Source organism: Glycine max, chromosome 20 (genome assembly GCF_000004515.6).
Source record: "Glycine max cultivar Williams 82 chromosome 20, Glycine_max_v4.0, whole genome shotgun sequence".
NCBI lineage: Eukaryota > Viridiplantae > Streptophyta > Magnoliopsida > Fabales > Fabaceae > Glycine > Glycine max.
The window spans coordinates 9,147,748-9,164,788 of NC_038256.2; the positions used below are offsets into that span (position 1 = coordinate 9,147,748).

The 17,041-nt window shown below is 33.6% G+C and overlaps 2 protein-coding genes across 2 annotated transcripts; both read right to left on the minus strand.

The window, feature by feature from the left end:
* Positions 1-4,415: 4,415 nt before the first annotated feature.
* Positions 4,416-7,042, minus strand: LOC100815950 (uncharacterized). Its single transcript, XM_006606673.1, has 3 exons — positions 6,619-7,042; positions 5,389-5,837; positions 4,416-5,279 (listed from the first exon to the last, which is right to left on the minus strand). The coding sequence occupies exons 1-3, from the start codon at positions 7,040-7,042 to the stop codon at positions 4,416-4,418; spliced, it is 1,737 nt and encodes a 578-aa protein (XP_006606736.1).
* A 4,038-nt stretch (positions 7,043-11,080) lies between these two features.
* On the minus strand, positions 11,081-15,285 carry LOC100785631 (probable serine/threonine-protein kinase PBL2). The gene is made up of 6 exons (XM_003555409.5): positions 14,990-15,285; positions 14,033-14,343; positions 13,804-13,939; positions 13,083-13,219; positions 12,867-12,990; positions 11,081-11,601 (listed from the first exon to the last, which is right to left on the minus strand). Exons 1-6 carry the CDS (start codon positions 15,048-15,050, stop codon positions 11,222-11,224), a joined length of 1,149 nt encoding a protein of 382 aa, XP_003555457.1. The 5' UTR covers positions 15,051-15,285; the 3' UTR covers positions 11,081-11,221.
* Positions 15,286-17,041: the final 1,756 nt, after the last annotated feature.

Genomic DNA, 17,041 nt, shown 5'->3' on the forward strand with positions numbered 1-17,041 from the left:
AGAAGAGTCATCTAGATTTGAGTCAGAGTTGTCATGTTCGTGCGCAAGATTTGAAACCGCTTCCTTGCTATGCTTCATACAAAATCATGTCCTAGGAAGCAAAGTAGCTGACCTATAGCCTCTTCATCCAAACCTGTAAATTGACTTCTTCTCTCAGTGTATTCGCATTGTTGTCCTTCCTCATAAGGAATCCATTGGCCCCGCACTTTGGAGCGCTTATCCATAATTCCTTCCTCAGTAGGCCTGGCATTTTCATAAAACTCCATGACAATTTCAGGATCATATTTAGTCATGGGTCGTGCCAGTTATGTCCAGTGCCTCCTAGCAATTTTTGTTTGAAATTACATATACTTACCCTTAGCTAATTGGACCCGTCTTTCTTTGAGAAAAGACCAATCTTTAATCACTTCAAAGTGGCACTAGTGTTCCTCACTTCGAAAGCGGCATCCATTAAATTCGATTTCTACAGGTGGAGCTGTACTAGATCCTTCTCCTGTAGCGGTCTTCCTAGCTCTCTTAGAAGGGAGTTTCTTTGGGGCCATTTGTGACAAAGACACAAATTGAACTAGAATTTTAGCAAAATTTTATTTTTCAAAGAATAGCTAGCCATTGGTCAATTTCTGTTAGCAACCAAGAAGTTAATTTGTGTACTAGTTCAATCCAAAACAACATTAAACACAAATTCAATTCACCCAAATGCTCCACTTTAATCAAGAAAATGGTGGTCATTTATACCCAACAAGTTTATTTGCCCACTAACAACTCATGTAATGACATAGGATAATTTTTTTCTCAATTCAATTCATAGCCCTATCTAAGTTATCAATTTGAGTTTATATCACACCTAAATTAATGACTAAACATGTTTAACATTCAAAATTTTTAAAAGAAAACATAGTCCAGCCATTGTGGCATTTTATCAAACACTTGGTATACACATGTTGAGGCATGTCTAAATGAAGGTTTGAGCATAATAAAAAAACGCAACAAGTAGAACAACAAGGGTGTGTCTATTATGATTCAAAACAACACAATTTTAAACAATTTAATCAGCCAATCATCCAACATTGAAATTTCATTTTTGTTGAAAAAGGAAAGCACAAATCATCAACACACAAAAAGAATTTACGAAATTTTAAACAGGAGATGATTCTTACTTGGGTGAAACAGAGTGAAATGCAAAAACATTTGAAGAAATGATGGCACTTTAGATGAATTGTTGGCTGTTGAAGAGTTAGGTTTCATGTTTTTAAAATGAAGAAGTTGTGAGCTTGTGAATTGGGGGGTGAAATCTGATTTCACCCCCTTCTTATTGTTTCTCACAGATGTTTACTCGCCTAGGCGAGTGGTTCCCTCGCCCAGGCGAGTTAAAGGGTCTGATTTTTTTTTAATAAGTGTTTTTTTTATGAAAAAGTAATCCTAAAATAAATTTAGACATAATTTTAAACAAAAAATATTTAAATAACACAAATATGAAATTTAACAAAAAGAAAATTAAAAAGTAAGGTTTAGAAATACTAGGTTGCCTCCTAGGAGCGCTTCTTTAACGTCTTTCTAGCTGAACATCTTTGTTGTGGTTCAAGTCTCTTGTAGATGGACAACAATGATTATCCTCTCAAAATCTCCACCTAGGTAGTGTTTGATCCTACTACCATTCATAGTCCATGTCCTTTTGGTGGTTGGATCCTCTAGTATCACTGCTTCATGTGGCATAAATTCTTTGATGATGAATGGTCCAAACCACTTGGATTTCATCTTACCTGGAAACAATCTTAATCGAGAATTAAATAACAATACCTATTGACCAGGTGGAAAATTCCTTTTTGATAGCTTTTTGTCATGATAAATTTTTACTTTTTGCTTATAAAGCTTGGAATTCTCATAAGCTTGAACCCTCAGTTCCTCCAATTCATGGAGTTGGAGCTTCCTATGTTCACCAGTTGTATCTGAGTTGAAGTTATGAAATTTTAATGCCCAAAAAGCTTTATGTTCCAACTCGACAGGTAGGTGACAAGATTTTCCATAGACCAACTGGAAAGACATAAGTCCTGTGGGGGCTTTATAGGCTATTCTGTATGGCCACAAATCTTAATCTAGTTTCAGGGACCAATCCTTCCTTGATTGAGCAACTATTTTTTCTAGAATTTTCTTAACTTCCCTATTAGAAACTTCAGCTTTCCCATTGGTCTGAGGGTGGTAAGGTGAGGCTACCTTGTGTTTGACACTGTAGTGTTGGAGGACTTTTGTTAGTTGTGTATTACAAAAATGAGATCCTCCGTCACTTATTAGTACCCTGGTTGTGCCAAACCTTGAGAAGATATTATTTTTTAGGAAGTGAATAATAGTTTTTGCATCTGCATGTTGTACCGCTAGTGCTTCCACCCATTTTATTACATAGTCCACAACCAATAAAATATATTCATATGAGTAAGATGAAGGAAATGGACCTATGAAATCTATCCCCCAACAGTCAAAAGCTTTGACTTCTAGAATACTTTGTAGTGGCATTTCATTCCTTCTAGAGAGTCCACCTATTATTTGACATTTGTCACACCTTTGGACATAATTATGAGCATCTTTGCACAAGGTAGGCCAATAAAAACCTGATTGGAGAACCTTGACAACACTCCTCTCTCCATTATAATAGCCTCCATAAAGTGAACTATGGCAATGCCACAGTATGTTTCTTACCTCCTTCTAAGTTACACACCTTCGCAAGAGATTTCCCGCTTCAACTTTAAACAGATAAGGATCATCCCACACAAAATGTTTAGCATCCCTAAAAAACTTCTTCTTTTAGTGCCAGGTTAGATCATCAAGGAGTGCACCAACTGCTTTAAAATTAGCCATCTCAGCAAACCGTGGCCTCATTGAAATGTTGAATATCTTTTCGTCAGGAAACTCTTCTTGAATCTTCGATTCTTGTGTGGTCACCTCATCAATGGTCAGTCTAGACAAATGATCAGCTACATAATTTTGACTTCCTTTTTTATCCTTGATCTCTAAGTCAAACTCCTACAACAATAGAATCCATCGGATAAGTCAGGGTTTAGAATCAGCTTTAACTAATAGATATCTTATAGCAACATGATCAGTAAAAACCATAATTTTAGATCCTATCAAATAAAATCTAAATTTTTCCAAAGCATATACTATTGCAAGCAATTCTTTCTCAGTTATGGCATAATTTATTTGAGCTTCATTTAAAACCTTGCTTGCATAGTGTATGACATGAAAAAATTTATTTTTTCTTTGACCCAGAACTACTTCAACTGCATAATCACTTGCATCACACATTATTTCAAAATCTAGTGCCCAATTTGGAGCAATGATTATGGGAGCAAAGGTTAGTTTCTGTTTCAAAGTATGAAAAACTTCATGACATGATTTATCAAAATGAAATAAAACTTCTTTATTTAGAAGATTGCTCAAAGGTTTGGCAATTTTTTAAAATCTTTGATAAAACGCCTATAGAATCTGGCTTGTCCCAGAAAACTTCTGATGCCTTTGGCATTTGTTGGTGGTGATAATTTTTCAATGACTTCCACTTTAGCTTTGTTGACCTTAATGCCATGCACTGAGATTTTATGACCTAGCACAATGCCTTCAGTCACCATGAAGTGACATTTCTCCCAGTTGACTACCAGGTTTATTTCAACACAGCACTTTAGTACAATGTTAAGATTAGACAGACATTTATCAAAAGAAGAGCCAAAAATAGAAAAGTCGTCCATAAATACTTTAATACTTTTTTCTATGAGATCAGAAAAAATAGAAAGCACGCACCGTTGGAATGTTGCAAAAGCGTTACACAGACCGAAGGACATCTTTCTGTAAGCAAAAACATCGAAGGGGCAGGTAAAGGTTGTCTTTTCTTGATGTTCAAGATCAACAATGATTTGATTATATCCTGAACATTTGTCAAGAAAGCAATAATATTGTTGCCCTGCTAGCTTCTCCAGCATCTAATCCATAAATGGTAATGGAAAATGATCTTTTCTGGTGGCTTTGTTGAGCTTCCTGTAATCAGTACACATTCTCCAACTCGTAATAGTATGAGTTTGGTATCAGCTCATTTTTTTTTTCATTTTTATAACAGTCATTCCCCTCTTTTTAGGAACTACTTGTACTGGACTTACCCACTGGCTATCAAATATAGGATATATCATTCCTGCTTCTAATAGTTTGACTACCTCTTTTCTTACCACTTCTTTCATTGTTGGGTTGAGGCGTCTTTGTGGCTAAGCTACAGGTTTATAATCCTCTTCCATAGAAATTCTATGCATACAATAAGAAGGACTAATACATGTGAGGTATGATAAGGTCCAGCCAATTGCTCCTATGTTGTCTTGCAAAATTTCCACCAATCTTTCTCCTTCTTTTTCAGAGAGATTTGAATTGAGGATGACTGGTTTCTATGAATTATCTGCAAGAAAAACATATTTCAAGTGTGGAGGTAAGGCTTTCAATTCTTTTGATTCTTTCTTTGGCTTCTCTCCTTTTATTTCTTCAAAGAGAGATTGGTTGTAAGGACTTTCTCTGAAGGCATCTAGATGTTGGAGACATTCTAAATTTTTCTTTGCTTCAACTTCACTTATCTCCTTAAACGCTTCAGTCAATGTTTTTTCTAACCCATCTTTTCTTTGAGTATACTTTTTAGAGTAAAAAATTATCTCATCCAAGACATCCATTCGAAAACACTCCCCTTTATCTTTTGGGTGCTTCATGGCCTTGAAGACATTAAATTGGACTTCCTCACTTTGGACTCTAACAGTGAGTTTTTCATCATCTACATCAATCATTATTTTGACAGTCTTCATAAAAGGTCTGCCAAGAATTAATGGAAATTCATTGTCTTCATCCATGTCCATCACCACGAAGTCGGCTGGAAAGAGAAATTTGTTGACTTTTACTAACACATCTTCAATAATACCATAAGGATGCTTGATAGTTCTGTCAACTAGTTGCAATGCCATCCTTGTGGGTCTAATTTCAACTTCTCTGATGCATTTGATCATGGATAAGAGCATGAGGTTGATTCTTGCACCTAAATCAATAAGTACCCTGCCCACCGATAATTTCCCAATAGTCACAAGAATTGTGAAACTATCGGGATCTCGTGATTTTTCCGAAATAGATTTTTGGATGATTGCACTGCATCCTGCTTCCAGCTCTATTGTTTCATCATCTGTGATTCTCCTTTTCTTTGTAATCAATTCTTTCATGAATTTGGCATATGTTGGCATTTGCTTTAATGCTTCTGAAAAGGGAATGTTAATCTATAGTTTTTTTAAAGATATCTAAAAAATGTGAGTACTGCTTTTCCTTATCCTTTTTTGATGGTGTGTTTGGATAAGGAAGATGTTCAATTGGCAGATGATCAAGTACAAATTTTCCTTTGTTAGATGCTGGCAATTTTTGCTTCTCTACTTCCTTCTCTTTAGCTAATAATTCATTTTTTTGCTTTTTTTCAACTACTTCTTTTTCATCACTTGTTTTCTCAACTCCTTCATTTGTCTTGTTCTCACTAAACTCATTTTTTTCCTTCAAACCAACCACTGTCCCCCTCCTAGTTGTAACTGCCTTACACTGTTCTCTTGGGTTGACCTCTATGGTTGCTGAGAAGGATCCACTTTCGTGCTCATACATTTGTTTCTCCAGTTGTCCCACCTGAACCTCTAGATTTTTAATAGAAGCATCAGTGTTCTTTTGGTTTAAGATGGATACCTGCATAAATTGGTTTAAGGTATCTTCCATCTTGGACAATCTGTCTAGTTGAGCTTGTTGTTGTTGTGGAACCTTATTTGAAGAACCTCCATAAGAGTTGTTAGAAGGACCTGAAGAAGAAGTGTTATTTAGACCAGAGTATGCATTATTATGTGGTCTCCATCCATAAGGCTGATTTGAACCAGAGCCATCCCTATAGCCTTGGTAGCTTCCTTCAAAGTTTTGTTGAGGTATGGTTGGTTCTACAAATAATGGATCTCCTCTTCTTGTTGTCCATCACCGGATGCTAAACAACGGCCATTTTGATGGTTACCTCCAAAAAATCACATCTCAAAATTTGTTGAACTTGGTGAGTTTGTTGTGTTTTCGGTGGTCCACCTTGGTAATATTGCTGAGGAAGTTGGCCAATATGCTTTGTTAAGGCCTTAATTGTTGAGTCAAGAGTTTATTTTGTGCTAGAATTGCATTTTGAGTGTCCAGTTCCATTATACCTTTTCTTTGAGTCGGAGCTCCATCGTGAATGACTTTGATAATCATTGGCTGCTATGGAGTCAATGATTACTATGCCTTCCTCTGGACTCTTGGACAGCATAGTGCCTCCAGCTGAGGCATCAAGGATCATCTTGGTTTGAGGTTTCAAATCACTATAGAAGATATGCAGCTATGCAGCATCATTAAAGTTATGGTTTGGGCACGTTTGCAACAAAGCTTTGAATCTTTCCCATGTCTCATAGAAAGGTTCATTAGATCCTTGGGAGAAAGTCACGATGGCGGATTTTGCACTGATAAATCTTGAAGGAGGAAAGAACATTGCTATGAATTTCTCCTCCACCTCTTCCCAAGTGTTGACGCTTTTATTTGGATGTGATTGGAGCCATGTTTTTACCTTACCTGCTAATGAAAATGGAAACGCTCTGAGGTAGGCAGCTTTAGCATCTTTATCAGAAGCTCCCATAGTACTGCATAGTTCCATGAAGGTAGACAAATGTGTGTATGGATCCTTATGATCCATCCCACCAAAGGGATGTAAGCCAATTAGACTAAGCAGTGCTGGCTTTAATTCCATGACCTTATTGTTGAAAGAAGGAATGACTATGCTATTGTAATGTTTTGGTCCTTGTTGATAAGCATAGTCACCCAACGTCCTCCTTGGTGGTATATTTCCTTCTCCTCTTTTAGCCATGTTATTTTCTACAAGTGGCTTATCAGTTGAAAGATAATCAGAAGAAAAAGACAAACCCAGTGTTTTAGGAGTTGCTTGTTTCTTTTTCTTCCTATTCTTCCTTTCAGTCTTGATAATTTCTAGATCAAACATCGTTGAATCCACTGGCGCTTTACCTCGCTAAAGGAAAAAAGAACATACTACAATAACCCGTAAGCACCAAGGTTAGTGAAAAATAAAAGTAAGAGAAAATTTATTCAAGTTTTTTAAAATGAAAGCAATAAGTACAAAGGAAAGAAAAAATAAGATAGGAAATTTATGCAAAAATCAAAAGAAATTTACAAAGGAAATTAGCATATCAAACTGAACGTTTAAATCCGAAAGAACTAAATGGATGACTCAGGTCCCCAGCAACGGTGCCAGAAACTTGTTAAGACTTTTGGCAAGCGTACCAATTGTCGTTGTAGGTTTCACATTTATAAAAGAGTTCATCTCCACAGGGACTTGAGTTACTTAATTCATTCAAATAAAGATTATCAGTTTAATAGTTATGTCCAAATTCAATCGAAAGTCAATTGGTTTTGTTTTAACTAACTAAAGATAACTGAAAGTAAAAGAATAGTGAAAATAATGAATTTATGGAAATAACGGAAATACGGAATACGAAATTTAGTGCGTCGAAAATATGGAAATTGCGAAAACAATTTAAATTAATTCAAGAAAACATAGGATTGGATTTCATCATTCATACCCTTAGTAGCCTAATAAGATTAACATGTATAAATCATTTTCTAACATTACTAATGCACACATAGTTATCCCAAATCGATTCATCGCACTTAGAACCTAAGAATATTTACTAAATATTGATCCCTCGCATATGCAGTAAATATCCCAACATTACAATTATATTCTCATGTTTTTGGAATCAAAATGTTATGCTCTATTCTTAGCAACGTAACATAAAGAGTAAAATCATTCAGTTCAAAATCTAAGATTACTTTCTAGTCTCACTTAGAATCCAATTTCATGACACTAGTGATCAAATAGAATCAAGCATTACAAGTATAATGAAATTACCAATAATGAGTAGAAAAGATTAATACATATACAATATCAAAAGGGATAGATAAGGGTATAAAGATTATATCTAATCGTTAAGAAAAACTAACCGATCATTGTCCAGAGCACAAGCCTAACAAGAGAAATGATGAAAGAAGTGATCCACGATCACAACTCTCCAGCCTCAGCTCCACTTTTCCTCTTCTTCTACATTTTTCTATTGATTTTGTTGTTGCTGAATGAATTATTTCTCTTCCCCTACATGGCTATTTATAAGAAAATCCATCTAGTGCAGGGGAAACTCGCCCAGGCGAGTTTGTGACTTAAGCCTGAAGTAATCAGTTCGCCCAGGCTAGTGGCTCGCTTATAGGTGAAGTTTCCTCTTTAGCCCAAGCGAGCTAGATGCTAGCCTAGGCGAATTTAAGGCCAAAAATCTCCATGAAATGACCGTTTTGACCTTCCTTAAAGCTTTGTTTCTGGATTCATCAAAAAACCATGAAAAACCTATAGAATCATCGATGAATCTTTCATATTCAAGCAACAATATTAGTAACTATACAATATATATAAACATCTAGATTCAATGGTAGTTTGGAACAAAACTATTACAATCAAAGGATAAGTGCTAACAATTTAATCCCAAAAACAACTCAAATTTGGCACATATCAGTCGCACCGGTGACAGAAAGGAGGACTTCGTCGTGATGGTGACTGAGAACAGAAGGGAGGCTTCGACCTTTGACGCACCAGTGATGGAAGGGACAACGATTTTAGAGTGAGAGAGGTAGAGAGACGAGTGAGGAAGGCTTAGCCTCAGGAAGCACAATGCCGCAAATTTTAGAGTGAGGAAGGTTTAGGTTTTAAGAATTATGTTTCTAATATATATATGTAGGGTTTTTACTTTTTTTTTATGTTATTTCTTAAGTGGCTGATCGGGTTTGGGGTCGAGGTAGAGGCAAATATCAGTAATCCCAAACCCGTACCCGTTCCTGCTTTTGTTTATCGAGTAAAACCCGAACCTGAACCCGTATCCAGTCAACTCGGGTATTCCCCATCAAAGTCGAGTTGGGTTCGGGTTGATACCCACAACTACGGGTTTTGTTCCCATGTCTATTGTCGTTAAAAGATCTTAAATGTCATTTTTTCAGTAGTGTTAAAGTAGCTATCCAAGTACAGTTTACGTCATAGACTAATATTGTACATCTAAACCCTAAGGTTATCCTAAGGGGAACCCTTAGAAGGATCCTCCTCGGGGTCGTGCTTAAGATCTTCTTCTAGATCTTCCTCGGGATCTTCTTTAGAGTCTTCCAGTATTAGGTCCTCTTTAGTATCCTCATCCTCTAATGTGTCACACAAACATAACAAACAGATGATGATGAAGATACGAAGGACATGATATGTTTGCATATTCAGCTTCAATCATCTCATAATCCCCAAAAGAACTCCTAGGTGATGAAGGAGGTGTGTCTATATCACAATGGTAACTAGGTGCCTCATCCTAATATAAATTCATGGAAAATTGAAGATAAATCGGGCGAGGAAACAATCTATACACTACCATCATGAAACCAACTCTAACCCATCCCACAAAAATGCCATGCTCCATATAAATGTTGTGGGACCAAGCACCATTGGCAGTGTCAATCCATATGCACATCCATGACGAATCCCTCTTTTCCATCTATCTCTAGAAAACAAAAGGTGTATGGAGTGATCCCTCCTCCTCCTCTAAACCAACACACAAATGACCTTACAATCATTTATGCTGAGACAAAGTCCTCTAGAAGTTAAATCTTTTAATGATGACAAACCACCATGAATCAAAACCAAAGTGACTAAACTTAGTTACTAATGGATGCTTGGAGTGTTCTTACATGACATATTCAAATTCATAGCACATGTGTGAAAGATTAGGCCTACAATGGAAGCTTTCTATGACATAGTTTCTACTATCATAAGCAAGACTACTAAAAGGAGAGTTATTCAGAAGCCAAAAAGACAATCATATTTTTTGCGTCAATGTACAAACATCAGAAGTTGTATATCAACAAAAGCATGACGTTGAGGATAACTTGAAAGGGTAGTTACCACTAACCACACATGGCTTAAGGATCATTAGAAATTATATAGCAAGTGAAACGTGATGACATACGTGTCTCGCACTCCAAAAGCACACACAAGTAGAAAATGTGTCAATGCTTGAACAACAAAAGATTAAGTTATTAAAATGAAATTTGTCAATGCTTGAACAAAAAAAGATTAAGTTATTAAAATGAAATTTGTTAGTTATGACAGTAAAGATGTAGGAATATAAGTATAAGATTATTTTCTTTTATTAATACAATTTAACATAGTTGATAGATAGTTTAGTTACTTAAACTTGTTAAGAGTTTAATTCCTTGGAAAATTTCTTTGATCTGTGTGTGGGTAATTTTTTATTTTAAAAGTAATATATTAAATATGTGCAAGTTTGAGTCTGGTTTGATATTTAAAGTATTCCTTCTGCACTCGTGTCAATACTCGGACCCAAACTCATTAATATAGTGGGTGGGTTATACTCCTTCCATCGTGGATTTTTTTTTTAAATCCCGTTAAGTTTAGGTCCAATTTCCTGCTTAATGTAAACAATACTTCAATAGTGTAAGATATACACCATTTAAGAAAAGTATGCAAGATTCTCTAAAAAAAAGAAAAGTATACAAGATATAGACCGTTTAAGAAAAAAAATATTCAATAATAAATTAAATGATGAAATAATTTGAATTAAGAGTTTTAAAATAACTACAATGGATACAAAAACCTCGTTATGTTGTGATTTTGAGTTGCTAGTTGTCACTCTTCCATACACAATAATTAGTATTCCTAAAGATTGATATACAATTAGTCCAAACTTTGAAGCGTAAAGCTAGCTAAAGCAGATATATCTTAAGAAGATAAATACCCACTTAAACATATCCATTATTAACTTTTAATATTATTTTTTTTCAAAATTTGTATATGTAACAATAGCCATCCTAAAAGCTAAAAAAAATCATACAATGTAATAAGGGTCTATAGCTGCTATCACAATGTAATAATACTGTACATTCAGTAACCTGCAAAGATGGCAATTCTTCATAGGCAAAGAAATGAAAGAACAAATCATTTGTTGGTATAACATATATAGTATTCTTTTGTTCTTATCTTTATGGATGGATATAGAAGTATTCACCCAAAAAGTGAATGAGAACAAGCCAAGTAAGTAGCTCATATATACTTTGCATTTCCATTTTACTTTTGTGAAGGGCCACCAGATTGTTTGGTTGCATGACTCTCATGTTTTGGTGTCCTTGTAAATGAATTTGAGGAATTAAGTGCTTCCAATGCTGCTAGAACTTCCACCATAGGTGGTCTAAATTTTGGGTCTATGTTGAGGCACTGCAATGCAAGTGCAGCTGCAGCTTGTGCTCCTTTCTTGGAGTATTGACCCCCCAACTTTGTATCCATTATTCTCAAAACTCTTCTGTTATCACTCAAGAATGGCTTTGCCCAATCCACCAGGGTTTCCTCTGAAAATCCAGGTCTATCGTCTTCCACCGCGCGCCTTCCAGTTAGTAACTCTAACAAGACTACACCATAGCTGTATACATCACTCCTTGGGGTCAAATGACCTGTTGTTCATTTGAAATCCAACTTAGAGATAAGCAAATAGATGATAATTTTTTTTTATTAATATATTATATATATATATATGCACATGACATAATTGCAAATGGAAATCTATAAGTAATAGAACTACTATTGCCTGTTCTGATTGAGCAGTTTGTGTGATTGTTGTAAACCTCCTGGTACTGTGTTCAATTCCTACAGATAAAAAAAACTATTGCCTATTCTAGTTGAGCAGTGTGTGAGTGTTGTAAACCTCTTGGTACTGTGTTCAATTCCTATGGATAAAAAAAACTATTGCCTGCTCTGGTGGATTACAAAAGTCGAAACTAAACTTGTGATTGAACTGATAAGAGGTTCAATTAGAGTTACTAAAAGGATACCAGAACAATTTTGCTAGAGTTATTCTATAAAACCTTTCATGTGTCTTTCACCTAACAGGTTAAGCTTTTGATGTAGTTGTTTCATGGCATAATATCAAAGTCTCTATGACTAAGTGGTCAACAATTCAATACTTGCTGTCGCCATTCTTTTAATAGAAGATTTAATTTCTGCACAAGGTGGGTGGGGCTGTGCATTTGTTGGAATGTAAGTGTGAGGAATAAGTCTCACATTAGACAGAGATGAACACATTTTGAGCAACATATAAATACAAAGGACTCATACCTAATGTTTTAAGGCATTGGGTTAGATATAATGTCAAATTCATTTATGTGGTTGACTCATGCCTATTAATGGAGATCTCTCGGATGTTTTACCCCCCTTGCATTTCTAACACATCCTACACACACTTTAAGCCCAAGGACATGAAGGGCCATGTTAGATATGTAACAATATTCATGTGTGAAACCGAACAGTTTAAGCTTTCAGCATAGTTGGTTCATGAATATTTTGGAATTGTATAGCAAATATGCTCTTCCAGTTCCTATATATTTCAGTTAAACTGCATAACCAGCAATTCTGAAAATGATTTCTGTGGCAGTTTTAAGCTACCAGCATACCTAGGTGATAATGTTAACAAGAAGCATGGAACAACCTAGTTTATTACTAGTATTATTTTTTCTTCCTGGAACAGAACAACTAGAAGTAAAAGGAGAATAAATAAATGACATCCAAGTGAATTATGGAATTTTTTTTATGAATTAGTATCTAGAAGAAAAACATAAGTCAAAACAATAGAAAGATATATTGGAAACAATTTTAACTAAAAAACAACTAGTTGGGGCTAAATTTAGATCTCAACACTTTGATCAAGACAAAGGAACTATACCTGTAGCAACATACTCTGGTGCAGCATACCCTTGAGTTCCTAAAACTCTAGTTGAAACGTGAGTATTATCTCCAGTGGGACCGTCTCTTGCCAAGCCGAAATCTGAAAGCTTTGCATTGAAGTCCTGCATATACATTAGGCTACTCTTTCAGAATGGAAATTCACACATGAACTAGTTGTTACAAAATGACAAACCAAACTTTTAATGTCACATACCGAATCAAGTAGGATGTTGGAAGCCTTTAAATCACGAAAGATAACATTTTGATCCAGGGAATGTAAGAGTGTTAATCCTCTTGCTACACCAATTGCAATGTTGACCCTTGTAACCCAAGCCATAGGTTGAACACCTTCTGCAGAAACAGAAAAAAAAAAAAAACTTTAGGTATGAATATGATGAATAAATAGCAATCATGGTTCTGTTCAAATTAGTATTCTAAAATAGCTTAATGTCACTTTTGGTTAATTATGTTTCATAGTTGTTTCACTCTGGTACATTAAGTTTAAAATGGTTCACTCTGGTCCTTTAAGTTTTTAAAATGCCTCATTTTGGTACTTTAAATTTTTAAAATGCAGCATTGTAAAAATTTGAAGGACCAGAATGACACTTTTTAAACTTAATGTACCAGTGAGAAACAACTGCGAAACATAATGGATCGAAAGTGACATTAAGCCTTCTAAAATATTTAAAACAAAATCAATGTTGGGAATAAAAATCACATAACCAAATAAATAATCACAATATTCATCCTTTGAAAAGCATAAAGAACATTTGCAGTTATCCCTGAAATGTGTACACACAATCATGTAATTAATTAAAAAAGTCTTTATTATACTCTTTCCCTCCGTACAAAAACTACTCAAATATCAGAAACTGATAGAGAAGGGAAGAAGCAAATCTGAGAGAACAAATATGCTTAGAGTGAAATGTACTTACTCCTGAATAAATGATTCTCCAAACTTCCTTTTTGCATGAACTCATAAACCAGAAGCCTGTTTTTACCTTCCAAGCAATAGCCAATAAGTTTCACCAAATTTTCATGCTGAAGCTGTCCAAGATAATTCACTTCTTGCTGCCAGCAAAAAGATAGTAAAATCAGTCATCAGTAGCAAGAAAGCAAGACCAAAAATTGAAAGCTTTGGCTCATGATTCTTGTTACACATACAAGCCATTCCTTGTGGCCTTGGAAGCTTTCTGGCTTTAGGTTTTTAATGGCCACTACAATTCCAGTGCCTGGTTTGGTGGGACCATATGTGTTCTCATCGATCCATCCTTTGAAGACGCGCCCGAATCCTCCCTCTCCAATTAAATTTTCTTGCCGGAAGTTCTTAGTGGCCTCTTTAAGATCATTCAAGCTGAAGGATTTTAGGTTACTGGAGAAGGATTTGGGAACATTTAATTCTGAAGTTATTGGAGCAGATAGTTGTTCAGAAGAATTTGAATACTGCTTTGGCCTACTTGCATGCTTCTTACCTCCTGAAATTAGAAGAAAAGCAAGTTCAATGCCACTATTGAGATTAACTTTCTAAAATCCTGTAACATAACTGTGCTAGGAAACTTGTAATTTTAAAATCAGCAAAGAAATCTTGGGCAAATATGATTAGAAGTTCTGGGGCAATGCTAGTGCTTATAATTTGCAAGCTTTAACAATATCACAGAAATGTTTGACACAAATGGCTCCACTAATTTGTCTTAAGTTTGACTTCCCTTGACTTCATCTAAACATTTAATAAACAGATATCCATTGATGATGCCTTACTCTTGACAAGAAAGCAAATGGAAGTGAGTTTAATTATTTCCAGGTAAAAAGTATCTCCAAAAATGCAAAATTGTTCAACGTTCTTTGCAACCTGAATGCAAATTAGCCTCAGAATCTTCATCTTTCAGACAAAGGATTAAACAACACATACATGGGCAACAGTTATAACCTTCAGAAACTAAAGAGAAAAAGTGAAAACACTCATCATATAACATAGCCAGCAAAAAGTCTAACTTAAACCAGGTTGCATGATTAGTGCACAATTGAAGGGAAACACACATAGTGGCATGAAAAATAAAAAATAAAAAGAAAAATAAAAGAAAGGACCCCCCATAAAGATGATTAAAATGAAGAGAAACTAACCAGAAAAATTGGAGGAAGAGACATGAGCAACTGGTTTTCCTTTTGCACAAGCGTTTCCCATGATGAAAACACTATGTTGTTGGACCAAAACCAGCAAAACTCATAAAGAAAAAACACTAAAAGATGCAAAAGGGTGCGAAGGAAAAGTCTCAAAATTGGAAGTGTTTATCTTATTTAGCTAAGAAGAAAATGTCCACGGCAATGCCACAGTTAGCAGAAGAGACAGAGTCGTCAATTACTCAATTTTATGTTCAACCAAAAAATAATTAAAAATAGAATAGTGCCTTTGATGAGCTGACCAAGTTGCACCCACAACATTTGATACAGATGATAATAATTTAAGTCTTTTAATTAAGTAATTTAAAATTTAAATCTTGATTGGTTTTTTATTATTGAATAAATGATGTTAGCACAAAAATATATTTAATACACTCAAAGTCCCCAAAAATTAATCATCACTTTCATCAAAACTACTTTATACCATCAAAAAAATAAAACAAATGCAAGCGTAGCACTCATTCAACATTTCCGGGGTCAGATTTTGACTACGTATGGACATGGCAATGCATATCAAAGTTTGTGAAGAGAAAAAATTGAAAGATGGAAATACACTCTCTTGGATAAAGACTGCTTTATTAATTATGATTAACTATGGTTTACAAACAAAATTAACTTCACATATTATATTACATTTTTTTTAATATAAGATTTGTAGTATAAATTAATGCAAGTAGACAATTTAAAATGTTACCGGAAAAAATTATCATAAATTTTTATCATTTATGTATTGATAGTATATTAAATTTGATATTATCATTTAATTACATAACATTGTTTAAATTATTTAAAATAATTATTTTAAAAATTAATAAATTTATTATATATAAATTATAATTAAATGATTCTATAAAAAAATTATTATATTAAATGTATAATCATTTTTCTTTAAATTTAAAAATCATATAAGATTTTAAAATAAACAGACACTGTATTTGGCCATGAATAGTGTAAAGCAACAAATCCATAATAACATTAACACGAATAGCACAAATAAAAAATAAACTATGGCGGCTAGTCGCAGGCGGCGGCGGCGGCGTGCTTATATTTAATGTAAATAATTACAATTTAAATATATATATATATATATATATATATATATATATATATATATATATATTTATATCCACGTCATACAATAAAAATCTATATTTAAAATGAGTAGTTAAAAATAATCCGACTATAAAAGTAATCTTTCAAACGTAATAATTACGTCGACTAGGATTGGCTAAATATATATATTAGAAACTATGAATATAAATTTTATCAATTAAAAATTAATATATTCAACATTATATCTTAGGATTAATTTATACTATATACTCTTGTATTCTTTATCAATTGAAAATCAATATATTCAACATTATATCTTACGATTAATTATACTTTATAGTAATACTCTTGTATTCTAATAGAATTAATTATTTATCTGGTCTCATTATTACTTATTTTATTCAATTCTCGACTTATTACTAATAGGCATTTCTATTTGATCACATAATTTTTAAAATATTCTTTTTAATTTTTTAAAATGACATAATTTAATTATTTTCCTACTAATGAACCTAGCATCATTAGAATTTATGATGGAAAAAAAATATCAAATTATATATTTTTTAAAAATTAAGAGATTAAATTATATTATTTTTTAAAAAATGAAAAGATTAAATTAAATATTTTTTAATAGTAAGATGGAATTAAACTAAATAAATAAAGTGAGAGGCTAGGTTATATTCGGTAAGATATCTCGAACATATAGTTTATAGTTTTTTTTAATAGTTGAAAAGTTTAATTAAATATTTGATAAATAAGTTTTTTTAGTAGTTTTTAATATTTTTTATAATACTAGTTTCTAACTTCTAAATTTTATATATTTTTTTTTTTTCAATATATTTAATCATTTCCTTTTTTCTATTTTTCTAAAATAAATCATGATTTTTATATTTTTTTTTAATTTATCTTTAATATATTCATTCATTTTCTTTTAAATAAATC

What these genes read in the sequence shown, in the direction of transcription:
- LOC100815950 (XM_006606673.1), bottom strand. Translation starts at nt 7,042, where the DNA reads ATGTTTGATCTAGAAATTATCAAGACTGAAAGGAAGAATAGGAAGAAA. An exon ending in GTTTCCATTTTCATTAGCAG is followed by an intron (nt 5,838 to 6,618) that starts GTAAGGTAAAAA and finishes CTTCTTCTTCAG; the next exon opens with GTCCTTCTAACAACTCTTAT. An exon ending in CATCTAACAAAGGAAAATTT is followed by an intron (nt 5,280 to 5,388) that starts GTACTTGATCAT and finishes AAAAAACTATAG; the next exon opens with ATTAACATTCCCTTTTCAGA.
- LOC100785631 (XM_003555409.5), bottom strand. Translation starts at nt 15,050, where the DNA reads ATGGGAAACGCTTGTGCAAAAGGAAAACCAGTTGCTCATGTCTCTTCC. An exon ending in CTCTTCCTCCAATTTTTCTG is followed by an intron (nt 14,344 to 14,989) that starts GTTAGTTTCTCT and finishes TTCTAATTTCAG; the next exon opens with GAGGTAAGAAGCATGCAAGT. An exon ending in GGAGAATCATTTATTCAGGA is followed by an intron (nt 13,220 to 13,803) that starts GTAAGTACATTT and finishes CTGTTTCTGCAG; the next exon opens with AAGGTGTTCAACCTATGGCT.